This window comes from Oncorhynchus kisutch, linkage group LG14, assembly GCF_002021735.2.
Source record: "Oncorhynchus kisutch isolate 150728-3 linkage group LG14, Okis_V2, whole genome shotgun sequence".
Lineage (NCBI taxonomy): Eukaryota > Metazoa > Chordata > Actinopteri > Salmoniformes > Salmonidae > Oncorhynchus > Oncorhynchus kisutch.
This window is the reverse complement of record NC_034187.2, coordinates 26,913,775-26,929,112: the sequence shown is the minus strand read 5'-3', so window position 1 is coordinate 26,929,112 and position 15,338 is coordinate 26,913,775. Positions and strand designations below refer to the sequence as shown.

Genomic DNA, 15,338 nt, shown 5'->3' with positions numbered 1-15,338 from the left:
AAGAAGGGTGGGGGGGGGGGGGTAAAATCAGAAGACTAAAGGCCATCTGCCCCCAAACAAATTGAGTTGATGGCAAAAATGCACATTCAGAGTAGGCCTATGCAAAATAACAGCGAAAAGGTCATTGTCACGCCCTGACCTTAGAGATCCTTTTTATGTTTATGTCTATTTTGGTTTGGTCAGGGCGTGAGTTGGGGTGGGCATTCTATGTTTTGTGTTCTATGTTTTCTATTTCTGTGTGTTTGGCCAGGTGTGGTTCTCAATCAGTGGCAACTGTCTATCGTTGTCTCTGATTGAGAACCATACTTAGGTAGCCTTTTCCCACCTGTGTTTTGTGGGTAGTTGTTTTCTGTTTTTGTGTCTGCACCAGACAGAACTGTTTCGGTTTTGTTCGTTCTCTTTGTTATTCAGTGTTCAGTTCTATGAATAAATCATGAACACTTACCACGCTGCGCTTTGGTCCACTTCTTCAAACAGCCATTACAGAACTACCCACCACCAAAGGACCAAGCAGCGTGGAAGAGAGGACTGGACATGGGAGGACATTCTGGACGACAAGAGATCCTACACATGGGAGGAGATTCTGGCTGGAAGGGATCGCCTCCCATGGGAACAGGTGGAGGCAGCCAGGAGAAAGGAACCAGCGGTATGAGGGAACACGGCTGACAAGAAAGCCTGAGAGGCAGCCCCAAAAATGTTTTTTTTTGGGGGGGAGGCACACGGGGAGTGTGGTGGAGTCAGGTTGGAGACCTGAGCCCACTCCCTGTGCTTACCGGGGCGACCATGTGACTGGTCAGACCCCGTGCTATGGGATGATGCGCACTGTCTCGGCCGAGCATTCACAGGCCGGTGTGCTCGGTGCCAGCGTCCCGCATTTGCCGGGTGGAAGCTGGCATCCAGCCAGAACGGGTGGGGCCGGCTCTGCGCTTGAGACCGCCAGTGCGCCTCCACGGCCCAGTGTGTCCGGTGCCTCGGCCAAGGAGGAGGCCGCCTGTATGTCTCCCCAGCCTGGTGAGTCCTGTGCCTGTCCGGAGCTGCCAGAGTCTCCCTCCTGTCCGGAGCTGCCAGAGTCTCCCTCCTGTCCGGAGCTGCCAGAGTCTCCCTCCTGTCCGGAGCTGCCAGAGTCTCCCTCCTGTCCGGAGCTGCCAGAGTCTCCCTCCTGTCCGGAGCTGCCAGAGTCTCCCTCCTGTCCGGAGCTGCCAGAGTCTCCCTCCTGTCCGGAGCTGCCAGAGTCTCCCTCCTGTCCGGAGCTGCCAGAGTCTCCCTCCTGTCCGGAGCTGCCAGAGTCTCCCTCCTGTCCGGAGCTGCCAGAGTCTCCCTCCTGTCCGGAGCTGCCAGAGTCTCCCTCCTGTCCGGAGCTGCCAGAGTCTCCCTCCTGTCCGGAGCTGCCAGAGTCTCCCTCCTGTCCGGAGCTGCCAGAGTCTCCCTCCTGTCCGGAGCTGCCAGAGTCTCCCTCCTGTCCGGAGCTGCCAGAGTCTCCCTCCTGTCCGGAGCTGCCAGAGTCTCCCTCCTGTCCGGGGCCCGCTGCGAGGGTCCCCAGTCCGGGGTCGGCGGCGAGGGTCCCCGCTAAAGAGGCGCCACCTAAGTGGGCCAAGCCTAAGGTGGAGCGGGGTCCACGCACCGCACCAGAGCAGACACTGCGGATAGATGCACACCCAGACCCTTCCCTATAGGTTTAGGTTTTGCGGCCGGAGTCCGCACCTTTGGGGGGGAGGGGGGGGGGTGTACTGTCATGCCCTGACCTTAGATCTTTTTTATGTCTATTTTGGTTTGGTCAGGGCGTGAGTTGGGATGGGCATTCTATGTTTTGTGTTTTCTATTTCTGTGTGTTTTGCCGGGTGTGGTTCTCAATCTGAGGCAGCTGTCTATCGTTGTCTCTGATTGAGAACCAGACTTAGGTAGCCTTTTCCCACCTGTGTTTTGTGGGTAGTTTTCTGTTTTTGTGTCTGCACCAGACAGAACTTTTTCAGTTTTGTTCGTTCTCTTTGTTGTTTGTTATTCAGTGTTCTATTAATAAATCATGAACACTTACCACGCTGCACACTGCCCTAACCCATCTGGACAAGAGGAATACCTATGTGAGAATGCTGTTCATCGACTACAGCTCAGCATTTAACACCATAGTACCCTCCAAACTTGTCATCAAGCTCGAGACCCTGGGTCTCAACCCCGCCCTGTGCAACTGGGTACTGGACTTCCTGACGGGCCGCCCCCAGGTGGTGAGGGTAGGTAACAACATCTCCACCCCGCTGATCCTCAACACTGGGGCCCCACAAGGGTGCGTTCTGAGCCCTCTTCTGTACTCCCTGTTCACCCACGACTGTGTGGCCACGCACGCCTCCAACTCAATCATCAAGTTTGCGGACGACACTACAGTGGTAGGCTTGATTACCAACAACGACGAGACGGCCTACAGGGAGGAGGTGAGGGCCCTCGGAGTGTGGTGTCAGGAAAATAACCTCACACTCAACGTCAACAAAACTAAGGAGATGATTGTGGACTTCAGGAAACAGCAGAGGGAGCACCCCCCTATCCACATCGATGGGACAGTAGTGGAGAGGGTAGTAAGTTAAGTTCCTCGGCGTACACATCACAGACAAACTGAATTGGTCCACCCACACAGACAGCATCGTGAAGAAGGCGCAGCAGGGCCTCTTCAACCTCAGGAGGCTGAAGAAATTCGGCTTGTCACCAAAAGCACACAAACTTCTACAGATGCACAATCGAGAGCATCCTGTCGGGCTGTATCACCGCCTGGTACGGCAATTGCTCCGCCCACAACCGTAAGGCTCTCCAGAGGGTAGTGAGGTCTGCACAACGCATCACCGGGGGCAAACTACCTGCCCTCCAGGACACCTACACCACCCGATGTCATAGGAAGGCCATAAAGATCATCAAGGACAACAACCACCCGAGCCACTGCCTGTTTACCCCGCTATCATCCAGAAGACGAGGTCAGTACAGGTGCATCAAAGCAGGGACCGAGAGACTGGAAAAACAGCTTATAACTCAAGGCCATCAGACTGTTAAACAGCCACCACTAACATTGAGTGGCTGCTGCCAACACACTGACTCAACTCCAGCCACTTTAATAATGGGAATTGATGTAAAATATATCACTAGTCACTTTATACAATACTACTTAATATAATGTTTACATACCCTACATTATTCATCTCATATATATATATATATATATATATATATATATATATATGTGTGTATATACTGTACTCTATATCATCTACTGCATCTTTATGTAATACATGTATCACTAGCCACTTTAAACTATGCCACTTTGTTTACATACCCTACATTACTCATCTCATATGTATATACTGCACTCGATACCATCTTCTGCATCTTGCCTATGCCGTTCTGTACCATCACTCATTCATATCTTTATGTACATATTCTGTATCCCTTTACACTTGTGTGTATAAGGTAGTAGTTTTGGAATTGTTAGGTTAGATTACTCATTGGTTATTACTGCATTGTCGGAACTAGAAGCACAAGCATTTCGCAACACTCGCATTAACATCTGCTAACCATGTGTATGTGACAAATACATTTGATTTGACTTTGGTCAACTTCTTCAAACCGCCGTTAGTCATAGTCAAGGTCTTCTTAATGAGGTTGGGTCTGTTTTGCCTTCCAATAGGCATATGCTGTATAGGGGAGAGTGGGGACAATTTTAATGACAAATGTTATTTATTTAACGAGGCAAGTCAGTTGAGAGCAAATTATTATTTACAACACTTATTTACAACACCGGACGACACTGGGCCAATTGTGCGCCGCCCTATCTATGGGACTCCCAATCACGGCCGGTTGTGATACAGCTTGGAATCAAACCAGGGTGTCTGTAGTGACACCTCTAGCACTGAGATGCAGTGCCTTAGACAGCTGCGCCACTCGGGAGCCCTACACTACATGACCAAAACATCTCATTCCAAAATCATGGGAATTAATACAGAATTGGACCACCCTTTGCTATAATAGCCTCCACTCTTCTGGGAAGGCTTTCCACTAGATGTTGGAGCATTGCTGTGGGGACTTGCTTCCATTCAGCCACAAGAGCATTAGTGAGGTTGGGCACTGATGTTGGCCGATTAGACCTGGCTCGCAGTCGGTGTTCCAATTCATCCCAAATGTCTTCGATGGGGTTGAGGTCAGGGCTCTGCGCAGGACAGTAAAGTTCTTACACATTGATCTCAACAAACCATTTCTGTATGGACCTTGCTTTGTGCACAGGGGTATTGTCATGCTGAAACAGGAAAGGGCCTTGCCCAAACTATTGCCACAAAGTTGGAAGCACAGAATGTCTATATGATTCTGTGCTTCCAACATTGTATGCTCTAGTGTTAAGATGTCTCTTCACTGGAACTAAGGGGCCTGGCCCGAACCATGAAAAACAGCCCCAGACTGTGTGTTGCAACAGAGGACAGATGATTTTTACGCGTAACACGCTTCAGCACTCAGCAGTCTCGTTCTTTGTGCTTGTGCGGCCTACCACTTAGTGGCTGAACCGTTGTTGCTCTTAGACGTTTCCAGCACTTACAGTTGACCAGCGCAGCTCTAGCAGGGCAGACATTTGATGAATGGAGTTGTTGGAAAGGTGGCATCCTATTGACAGTGCCACGTTGAAAGTCACTGAACTCTTCAGTACGGGCCATTCTACTGCCAATGTGTGTCTATGGAGATTGCATGGCTGTGTGCTCGATTTATATGCCTGTCAGCATGGGTGTGGCTGAAATAGACAAATCCACTAATATCAAGGGGGGTCCACACTTTTTTTTTTTTATATATGTGACTCCCCACCTGGATTCGGTCTTATGTAGGACAATTTGAAATGTTTTTTTATTTTTATTGGTAGAAGGTTGAGACTCAGAGCTACAAAATGGTATATCATACACTGCATTTGAGGACAAATGGGAAAGTAATTCTGCTTTGAAAGTTGATCAACTTGTAAACTTAATTTTGAGAAAAGGGCCTTTGAATGTTTTGGTAGCCACTGGAGAGCTCACATGTGAGGTCATGTGCTAAACAGTGAGTAATGTAGTATCGATTAAGACTAAAAGTGGTAGTAGAGTACAATAAGGAAAACTTACTCTTACCCAGACACACTTGTCTAAATTGATGACCGCTATGTGAAAGAAATGCTGTAACCCCCATCCACATCCAGTGTTGGAAAAAGTACTAAATTCTCATACTTGAGTAAAGATACCTTAATACAAAATGACTGAAGTAAAAGTCACCCAGTAATATATATAATTTATTGTTGTAAGTTAAAACGGCTCTCCTGTGAAGTCATGACTTGCGACGTATGCCTAGTTTCCTGAAACGGGTCACATATAGTGTATTAAAAACATATAGTTTATTAAAAACCACTACAATCCTAGAGCAATAATGTCATATGTAATTTTCAAACTAGACCTAGAGTAGGCTATGCATGTTTTTTTGAGACGCTGGGATCCTACTGTTACATATATCAAGGAAAATAGAGGTTGGGAGTTCAGGAATGAAAAAAAAAAAACATTCAAATACCTTTTCTACCCCTCTCTTATTTGCAGAGGTGCTGAACCAAGGGGCCCCGGGAAGCGTGGATGGCTGCTGGGCTGACTGGTGCGTATTTCGAGGTAAATATAACTCTGGTTGAATACCGGGTGTTGATAATTAATGAGACGTTTTCCGCAGCAAACAGTGACTAATTGCGCAACACGGATATAGCGAAGAATTAATAGCATTCATCCAACGCTTGCCACGATCCCCTACCGGTTAAATTTGCCAGGAGATTAAAACGACTGCCAAATTTACTCAATTAAAAAGCAGGGAAACAAACGTTCGTCTTGTTGTGTTTGTGCGTGAGTTGTTACTTCATTTTTTTTAAGCGAGGGGGGAGAACCCTATCTCTTATTTACAGACGATGATCTGCATATCATTTGCCTCGGCAGCATGCTGGGAGAGGTAAATATCACAGCCTCCAACTCGCTGGCTAAGGTGTCCTATTGATAGCTTGGCGTGCAGCCTCTAGCCACCTGTGGCATTTCGCATGCCAGTTCACCGGGTCTTGGACAGAAAATAGATCAGGAGACAAAGAGACATGAGGGTGGTTACACCATTCAGACACAGCAAGTGAGATGGCGTCTCCAGCAAGGATAATAAGGTTTACAAGACAACATGGCTGCATGGCGACATTGCATTATACTCTGCTGCTCACCATACATACCCCATGGCCATCTAATCTAAACCGTTTTCAAGTAGACTAAGGCCTAGCATTTATAACACTCTCCCCTACTATTGGATTATTATCCACCATTATCATCTTATTCTTTTATTTTTTACTTATCTAAATATGTAGGCCTATGTGGCATCAACAGACATTTTATTTAGACTCACACTTTCTGTAAGATGTATAATGATTGACTTTTTGTGGTTTTGTAATGGACTGCAAATGATAATTCATGATATCCCCACTCTCTTCTCCAACCTGGACTCAGGGGTAGATGTAACATAGTAAATGTACATCCAGGACCTCCCAATTAGTGTGATAATTTAAGTTTGATGTGGTGTGTATTAATTTGTGACTGTCCATCATCCATTTATTATACGTTACCAATTACAGTTTGAATAGTATGTTACGACTTGCAATTTGTACAACATGTTACGAATTTGCAAAACATATACAGTACCAGTCAAAAGTTTGGACAAACCTACTCATTCAATTTGGACTCATCAGACCAAAGGACAGATTTCCACCGGTCTAATGTCCATTGCTCATGTTTCTTGGCCCAAGCAAGTCTCTTCTTATTATTGATGTCCTTTAGTAGTGGTTTCTTTGCAGCAATTCGACCATGAAGGCCTGATTCACGCAGTCTCCTCTGAACAGTTGATGTTGAGATCCGTCTGTTACTTGAACTATGTGAAGCATTTATGTGGGCTGCAATCTGAGGTACAGTTCACTCTAATGAACTTATCCTCTGCAGCAGAGGTAACTCTGGGTCTTCCTTTCCTGTGGCGGTCCTCATGAGAGACAGTTTCATCATAGTGCTTGATAGTTTTTGCGACTATTTTTGCGAGTTCTTGACATTTTCCGGATTGACTGACCTTCATGTCTTAAGTTGTTGGACTGTTGTTTCTCTTTGCTTATTTGAGCTGTTCTTGCCGTAATATAGACAAGGGTATTTACCAAATAGGGCTATCTTCTGTATAACACCCCTAACTTGTCACAACAACTGATTGAGTCAAACACATTAAGAAGGAAAGTAATTCCACAAATGAACTTTTAACAAGGCACACCTGTTAATTGAAATGCATTCCAGGTGACTACCTCATGAAGCTGGTTGACATAATGCCAAGAGTGTACAAGCTGTCATCAAGGCAAAGGGTGGCTACTTTGAAGAATCTCAAATATAAAATATATTTGGATTTGTTTAACACTTTTTTTGGTTACTACATGAATCCATATGGGTAATTTCATAGTTTTGATGTCTTCACTATTATTCTACAATGTATGTGTCCAAACCTTTGAATTGTACCGTCTGTTATGGATTCCAATTTGTTGTGTCTAACGTTAGCTAGGTTGCTAGGTAGCTAACACCAACGTTAGCTAAGCGGCTAACATTAGCTAGGCTAGAGGTTAAGTTTAGGCATAAGTTTAGCTAACATGCTAAGTAGTAGTAAGTAGTTGCAAAGTTGTTCGTGATGGGATTTGAACCAGCAACCTTTGGTTATGCTAGACATTCCACGTTCACGTTATACACCAACACTTCCACCCCGACCACCCACCCCACTTTCATTTTTGCCTTTAGTAACCTTCTGTCTAATGTAACCATACCAAACGTAATTTATCCTGCAAATTTGAGCGTCTCGGATTTACATTTACTAATGTTACGTTTAGTCCATAAGACCAGGCTGTCTTCCCAATATAATTTATCCACCATTCAGAGGTTGACATCTTCTGATCTCCTCTTAAAACTGCCCCACCATCCTCACCCACTGCCAGCTTCCCATCTAAGCACCTGTCTAACAGCTGTTAAAACACACATGTATCCCTACTCATCAAACACTGTTCACCTGATCACTTCAAAAGATGGTTTAGTACAACATGAAAGGGAGGAGTGATGTAGTCAAGGTTATCAGAAGGGAGAGGACACAGACTCGGTTGTCTGTTCTGGTTTCAATCTGCTTCCTTGGGTGCCTGCATCTCTCCTTTTGTGGGCGCCTGAATCTCTGGCTGATAGGATGTGACATATCCTGCCTCCGTCTTTGATCCTGCAGGTACGGGCCTCTTGTGAAGACAGGCATACTGTCAGTGGGCTGAAATAATCACACACATTGTATCGGTCTACCTTTCTGTTTGTGGTGTACTCTTGGCGTACTGCTCAGCAACACCACACAAACTGTGAAGCCTCTACAGCACAGAGGCACTAAGCTCCACACTTCCAGAGACCAAAGCGGCTGTCAGTCTACTAATGGGTTATGTCCATCTTGATAGTTAATGCTTCAACATTGTATCATCACTCCCACCCAAACTTCTGCTGTGTTACTAGCTTAAGACTAAAGCAATACTGTTTAGGTGGATACATGGTAGAGACATTTAGTGTACACGAAAAAGGAATACTTCCTTGGCAAATGGCAAAAAAACTGGAAGCTAATTTCATGCTTTAGTCATGCCTGATCCCTTCAATGTGCTGCTTTAATCTATAATGTTAATATGCACTTGAATTCATGAAGTTATTGTTAAAATGGACTATATGAATTAAGGGCAGTTCTAATTCACTGCTCGATTTCGACAGATTTTCTTTCCTATGTCAAGGGCTGATAAAATTTTACCAATAGCAAATGTGTACTAAAGTCTATATAAAACAGCTCATTCACATTTAGAAACTGTCACTGTTTAAGTCTCATTCATTTGCATAACCCTGCCCCGCTTAAAGCAGGAAAGCCAACCAGTGATCTCCCAAATTAGCATTCTGTCACCTTCAGTGTCTCCTCTGTCATTCAGAAAAACAGGCGAGGGTGCAAACACATGAACCCCCTCACATCCACAGGAGTAATGTTAATTAGGAGGCATGGCATCCCACTGCTCTATCCTCCTCCTCAAACTGACTAAATGACATGTTATGTATTTAAATCCTTTCATGCGCCCTTAGTTTAGAGGGGAGCAAGTTAAATGTGTTTGAGGGAAAATGTCACCGTCATTGTACAATGTTTCTACATGAATACAATTATTCTACAATGTCAAGAAAACTCAATGACATGACTTGGATCCATGATTTGCACTGGTATAGCTAGCTTCTATAAATTGCAACATGAGGAATGCCAAGGAATTATCCATTACCTTCCCCGCCCATGTGACTTTGTACTTTTCACATATTAATATTGTCAATTTGGGAAAAAGCATGACATCTATATACAATCTTGATGTGCCGTCTGTTATAAATATTATTCATCATTTGTTGTAATGTATTTCTTCTCTTTTATCTGTGTCATCCACTGCTGCAATGAGTTGTGGGTCCAATAGTTCCCTTGGACATCATTCGCTCCTTACATGACACTGGGTAGCGCCATGTCCATAGTTGAGGGAACAGTGTCCTCTAGTGGTTGGTAAGGTGACCTGCACAAACAGAGGAAACAAAGGGTCAGGAAATGTTCATATTATTCAGGCCTACACTAACTTGCTATGACCATTTTGAAACAACGATAGTATCAGGAAATGTTGCTGATGTGTTCTGTATGGTAAAATAAAGAGTGGGCTGTTGCTGATATGACATGTACAAAGAAAGCTGCAATCTTTTCTCCATCTTATCTAAAATTGTAACTTTTATAGAGCCAACTTTATTTACATATGCTTGTATGAAGATTGGGAATGATGCAACATGTCAGCAACTATGAAGAAAGCCTCTGTGAGATGCAGTAATGCCTGTTATCCTGTGGGGGAGCCAGAGAATCCCAGCCTGCTTGGGACTGCTGTCAACCAGGACTGGAATCTTCTTCCCAGTGTTTTAACATGGTCACCATTCTGCAAAGCCTGTCTTAACTTACATGTGTTCCTGAGTATTATCTTTCAAAAAGGCTTTAGTAGCCTAAATGTGAGCCTTACCTTTTACAATTGAAGTGATTTTGATCATAGATATAGACAATGGGCATCTAATAACCTTTACACATGATTATCAGTTGGCTCATACTGTTGTAGGAATACTAATGTATACTTACCTGGCAGGGGAGATCCAATGAGGCTCAGCCATTGCCTTCCTACAATGCAGGCCCCCCTGCGAATTTCCCAAATGTGGGAATCGCGACTACATAATTTGTGGTAGTTGGGGACTGCTTGCGTCTAGTTTGGCTGATGCAACTCACGTGGTACACAGCAAAGGAAGTTTTGGAGTTTGGTGTCAGCCAGACTAGACTGTGTCTGAGCTCTCCCCTGGAGAATATGTAGTGTAGTGAGATCCTACACAGAACTGAAACCAAACAAAGACAAGCAACACTGTTTTAAACAAATGTTTTATTTTTGCAAGTAGGCTTTGGGAGCATCAGTGTAGGCTATGACCTGGTTACAGAGTTCAGAGGCAAAATGCACCGAACAGGTCGTAGAGTGAACAACAGGACCCCTCCACCATTGCAGCAGGAAGATGTATGGGGATGGGGTGCTGCATTTCTTTCGGGGGGCGTGCTACATCGGTCCACTATCACAGGACTGGTAAAGGCCCAGTGCAGTACTTTAGTGAGACATTTTGTTAGTTTTCTGTTGCTTTCTGAATTTTCAGGGGGTGCTACAGCACCCTTACTTCCCACAGCTATGCCTCCCAAGTATTCAGGGAGGAATGTTTGTGCTACATTACAGCTGTTCCAGAGCAGGGTCTTTATCTGCGTACTGTCAGCACTGACTGGGCAGTGGGGGGAATACTAGTGTAAGATACCCTTCCTTTACACTGCTACTCAGCACCTGTTATGTCACCACATCTGTCCTACTGTTAGCTTCATACTACCAAGGTCATGTCTTTACCCTCCAGAGTGGAGGGGGAACCGCTGCAGTCCACCAACAAAGGAGAGGACACACCACTTCTGTATCTGAGCCCATGTGCATTGTAGACACACGTGACATGTCACTATATTATTTGTCTTCTCAGTGTAGCTGAAAAGAATAGCTCTCTTACAACATATTCATTAATTATGCAACTTGTACATAGCTACAGTAAGAACACTTACCATCTCAGGATCATGATACTCACTATTCTTACCCATTAATACAGTGGTGGTTTGTATACAGTACCAGTCAAAAGGTTAGAAACACCTACTCATGCCAGGGTTTCTTTATTTGAACTATTTTCTATATGGTAGAATAGTGAAGAAATCAAAACTATGAAAGAACACATGGAATCATGTAACCAAAAGTGTTATATTTTGATGTATTTTTTATTTGAGATTCTTCAAAGCAGCCACCCTTTGTCTTTGACAGCTTTGCAAACTCTTGGCATTCTCTCAACCAGCTTCATGAGGTAGTTACCTGAAATGCATTTCAATTAACATGTGTGCCTTGGAAAGTAATTCCACTATTTAACTTTTAACTTCTTAATGAGTTTGAGCCAATCAGTTGACCAAGTCCATATTTTTGTATATATTTTGTAACCTTTATTTAACTAGGCAAGTCAGTTAAGAACAAATTCTTATTTTCAATGACGGCCTAGAAACAGTGGGTTAACTGCCTGTTCAGGGGCAGAACGACCTTGTCAGCTCGGGGATTTGAACTTGCAACCTTCCGGTTACTAGTCCAACGCTCTAACCACAAGGCTACCCTGCCGCCCCATATTATGGCGAGAACAGCTCAAATAAGCAAAAGAGTAACAACAGTCCATCATTACTTTAAGACATGAAGGTAAGTCAATGCAGAAAATGAAGAGCCTTGAACATTTCTTCAAGGACAGTCGCAAAAACCATCAAGCGCCATGATGAAACTGGCTCTCATGAGGACCGCCACAGGAAAGAAAGATCCAGAGTTACCTCTGCTGCAGAGGATAATTTCATTAGAGTTACCAGCCTCAGATTGCAGCCCAAATAAATGCTACAGAGTTCAAGTAACAGACACATCTCAATATCAACTGTTGAGGAGACTGCGTGAATCAGACATTCATGGTCAAATTGCTGCAAAGAAACCACTACTAAAGGACACCAATAAGAAGAGACTTGCTTGGGCCAAGAAACACGAGCAATGGACATTAGACCAGTGGAAATCTGTCCTTTGGCTCTAACCTCCGTGTCCTAGTGAGACGCAGAGTAGGTGAACAGATGATCTCCGCATGTGTGGTTCCCACCATGAAGCATGGAGGAGGTGTGATGGTGCTTAGCTGGTGACACTGTCTGACTTATTTAGAATTCAAGGCACACTTAACCAGCATGGCGACCACAGCATTCTGCAGCGATACGCCATCCCATCTGGTTTGCGCTTAGTGGGTCTATTATTTGATCAAGAAGGAGAGTGATGGAGTGCTGCATCAGATGACCTACACAATTCCCCGACCGCAACCCAATTGAGATGGTTTGGGATGAGTTGGACCTCAGAGTGAAGGAAAAGCAGCCAACAAGTGCTCAGAATATGTGGGAACTCCTTCAAGACTGTTGGAAAAGCATTCCAGGTTAAGCTGGTTGAAAGAATGCCAAAAGTGTGCAAAGCTGTCAAGGCAAAGTGTGGCTACTTTGAAGAATCTAAAATATATTTAGATTTCTTTAATACTTTTTTGGTTTCTACAGGATTCCAAGTGTTATTTAAATATTTTTTGATGTCTTTGAATGAGTAGGTGTCCAAACTTTTGAACGGTGAGCTACACTCTACATATATGGGTAGTCAAACTAGCCCGCATCAACAAAGGGTGCATTTGATGTGATTCAAATTCTTTAGTTTCAACTAATTTCCACCGCACAGCCCAACTACAACATAATTTCTTATCCATTTGGCCCACTTGATCCATCTCCACAATTGGATTTGATAAATTTGGCGTTGGCACATGATAATATCCTTATTATCCTTGTGATAATGAGTACAAACAAATAGCTTTGACTGTAATCCTGAACTAGATTTGTATTCTACAAAAGCAGTTAGGTTTTTAATTTACGTACAGTAACACTTTGCGTTGCAGGAAGCAGTTGTTGCATCAGAGAGAAAACACTTATTTTATATTTGGTATAATCCATCAATGCTGCAGTGACTGCGTCCAGGTTTAGGAGCATACAAATCATTGGATAAAACCCAGCGTGAGATAAAGCTACACATTCAACAGTGCACACTGAGTATGGGACAAGACCAAAGAAAGCTCACAGGTGTGTGTTGATGTGTGAGTTACACTTCCAAAAGTTAAACTATTTCACAAGAGTTGACAAAGGCCTTACTGATATCACGAGACACCCGAGTTTTACAGTATATTAAGAAGGAACAGACCTAGCCATTCAGCGAAGCAATTGCATAATTTAGGCTAACGTGCCAATGGTGAGGAAAATAGGTATTTTAATAGATTCATTGTCATGACCCACAAGGTTGATGCCAGTGGCCTGTTGTTGCCTTTTGGTGGTTACGTCAAGGGACTAATGTCTCCGTATGAGCCGGTGTTGACACATTCAAGCACACCCATGTGATCCAACCTACATGCACATAATAGTTACACAAGATAAAAATATATTAACATTTTCATTTACAAAAAAAACTGTACACCTCAGTGTAGTAAAATACTTCTTAACAAAGAATAAAAAAAGATGGAAAATATTCTGTGGGTTAAATTTCTTTATACTTTATGTAAAACTCTCCCCTCCCTTAATAACCCTCAACAAAATAGCTTTTTTCATTTAGTAAAAATATTCCCAGGGTTTTACTGGGAGCCCCAGGCACTGGAATATATCTCTGTACAAGAGGATAGAAAAACACTTGTTTTCTTTTAAGGACCTGTTCTCTGAACAGAACAGAGTTCAGCTCACCTCTGGAAAGGCTAAATGTTCTGGATACCATTAAAAACCAGATAAGAGCTGAGGAGCCAATGGGGAGCACTTAACTAGTTACCCATGAACCTTGCTGGCTCGCTCGGTCCTCCTCCCAGCCAACAGTCCAGCTGTCTGGCTCTGTGAAAATCATGCACCTCAGGCCCACCATGAACCCACCCCACCCAACTCCCACATACCCTTAACTAAACCTACTCTCTGTAATCCGTTTGGAGTTTATGATCGATAAACACATTTTGTAGCCCTTCTACTTGAAATGAGCAGCCATTTTAACTTGCACAGTCCAGAGAGTTAGCTCAGTTGAGTTGAAAGCTGATGGCTGGCAGCTAAAGAGTATGATGGTTTCTGTGGTTGTGCCTTAGGTCCACATCGCTGTGTGTACACTACGCCAGCGGCCATCGAAAGGACCAGAAGCCCAAACCAAACACTGTGTAATGGACCACTGCCTTCAGGCCCATCTCCACGGAAACGTGGAACACACTGTTGTAGTACACCATCAACCTTGTGAAGCGTTCCTCCCCTTTACAGTCGGTGATAAAAAACAAAGCACTAAATAGTCTGAACAGTTTCACGGCATGTTGGCCCTCCTGCCTCGTTCTTTCCCCCACCCCAGGGCCCTGCAGCTCAGTCAATGGGGCCCTGGAAGATGAGCTTGGCACAGCCCTGGGTGAGGCAGAGCTGGGTGGCACAGAATGGGCAGGCGGCGTGGAAGGCGTGGGTGCCATGGGGCAGAGGGATCTCCGCCCAGTACTTTGCCGACTTCTCTGAGCACACGTGTCCGCACGGCACAAAGGCGTGTGTGGGGGCGCCCACATCCACGTAGAAGGCGGGCTCACAGCCCAGCCACAGCGGCACGTAGGGGCCCACGGTCCGGCACATGGGGCACTCCCGCTGGGCGCTGGGCTCCTGTTCCGAGCGGTGGCCCCAGTTGTGGTAGCCGTGCACGTGGCCACAGGCCAGGTAGACCCAGGGCTGCTTGTCCTCCAGGGAGGAGAGGGCGCGGCTGCGCTGCATGCTGGGGAAAGCCAGGGTGTTGAGGCCCACAGGGCACTGGGGGCGCGCTGCGTTGATCTCCTGCCGCAGGGCCTCTAGGTGCTTCTGGGTGGGTGTGTGAAAGAGGCCATCAGCTGTGCGCCACAGCAGGGTGGCGCCACATAGGTCTACCAGGGAACCGTCCTGCAGCACGTTGCTCTCACACTCCACCTGCAGGGGGCAACGCAGCACACACACAGCTCCATTAGGTTACACTGGGCTCAACACTGACAGCTGGGTTAGAGCACTAAGTCTATGGAAACTACATTTTTAAGAGTATACGGTATGATGTTGAATGCTCTATTTTTTAATGGTTC

At 45.0% G+C, this 15,338-nt stretch overlaps 2 protein-coding genes and 1 pseudogene across 3 annotated transcripts in view; 1 reads left to right on the top strand and 2 right to left on the bottom strand.

The window, feature by feature from the left end:
• The window catches only part of LOC116353354 (uncharacterized), a 47,657-nt gene extending 41,951 nt beyond the window's left edge, over positions 1 to 5,706 (bottom strand). For both annotated transcript variants that reach the window (XM_031788153.1, XM_031788154.1), the window contains exon 1: positions 5,548 to 5,706. The gene's annotated coding sequence lies outside the window, so the exon portion shown is untranslated. The remainder of the gene's footprint in view (positions 1 to 5,547) is intronic.
• A 4,504-nt stretch (positions 5,707 to 10,210) lies between these two features.
• On the top strand, positions 10,211 to 10,344 carry LOC116353500 (uncharacterized; annotated as a pseudogene).
• Positions 10,345 to 10,492: 148 nt separating this feature from the next.
• The window catches only part of peli2 (pellino E3 ubiquitin protein ligase family member 2), a 29,763-nt gene continuing 24,917 nt past the window's right edge, over positions 10,493 to 15,338 (bottom strand). Inside the window, exon 6 of the mRNA XM_020501188.2 lies at positions 10,493 to 15,192. Within this exon, the coding sequence (XP_020356777.1) occupies positions 14,614 to 15,192 (579 nt within the window). The 3' untranslated portion in view covers positions 10,493 to 14,613. The remainder of the gene's footprint in view (positions 15,193 to 15,338) is intronic.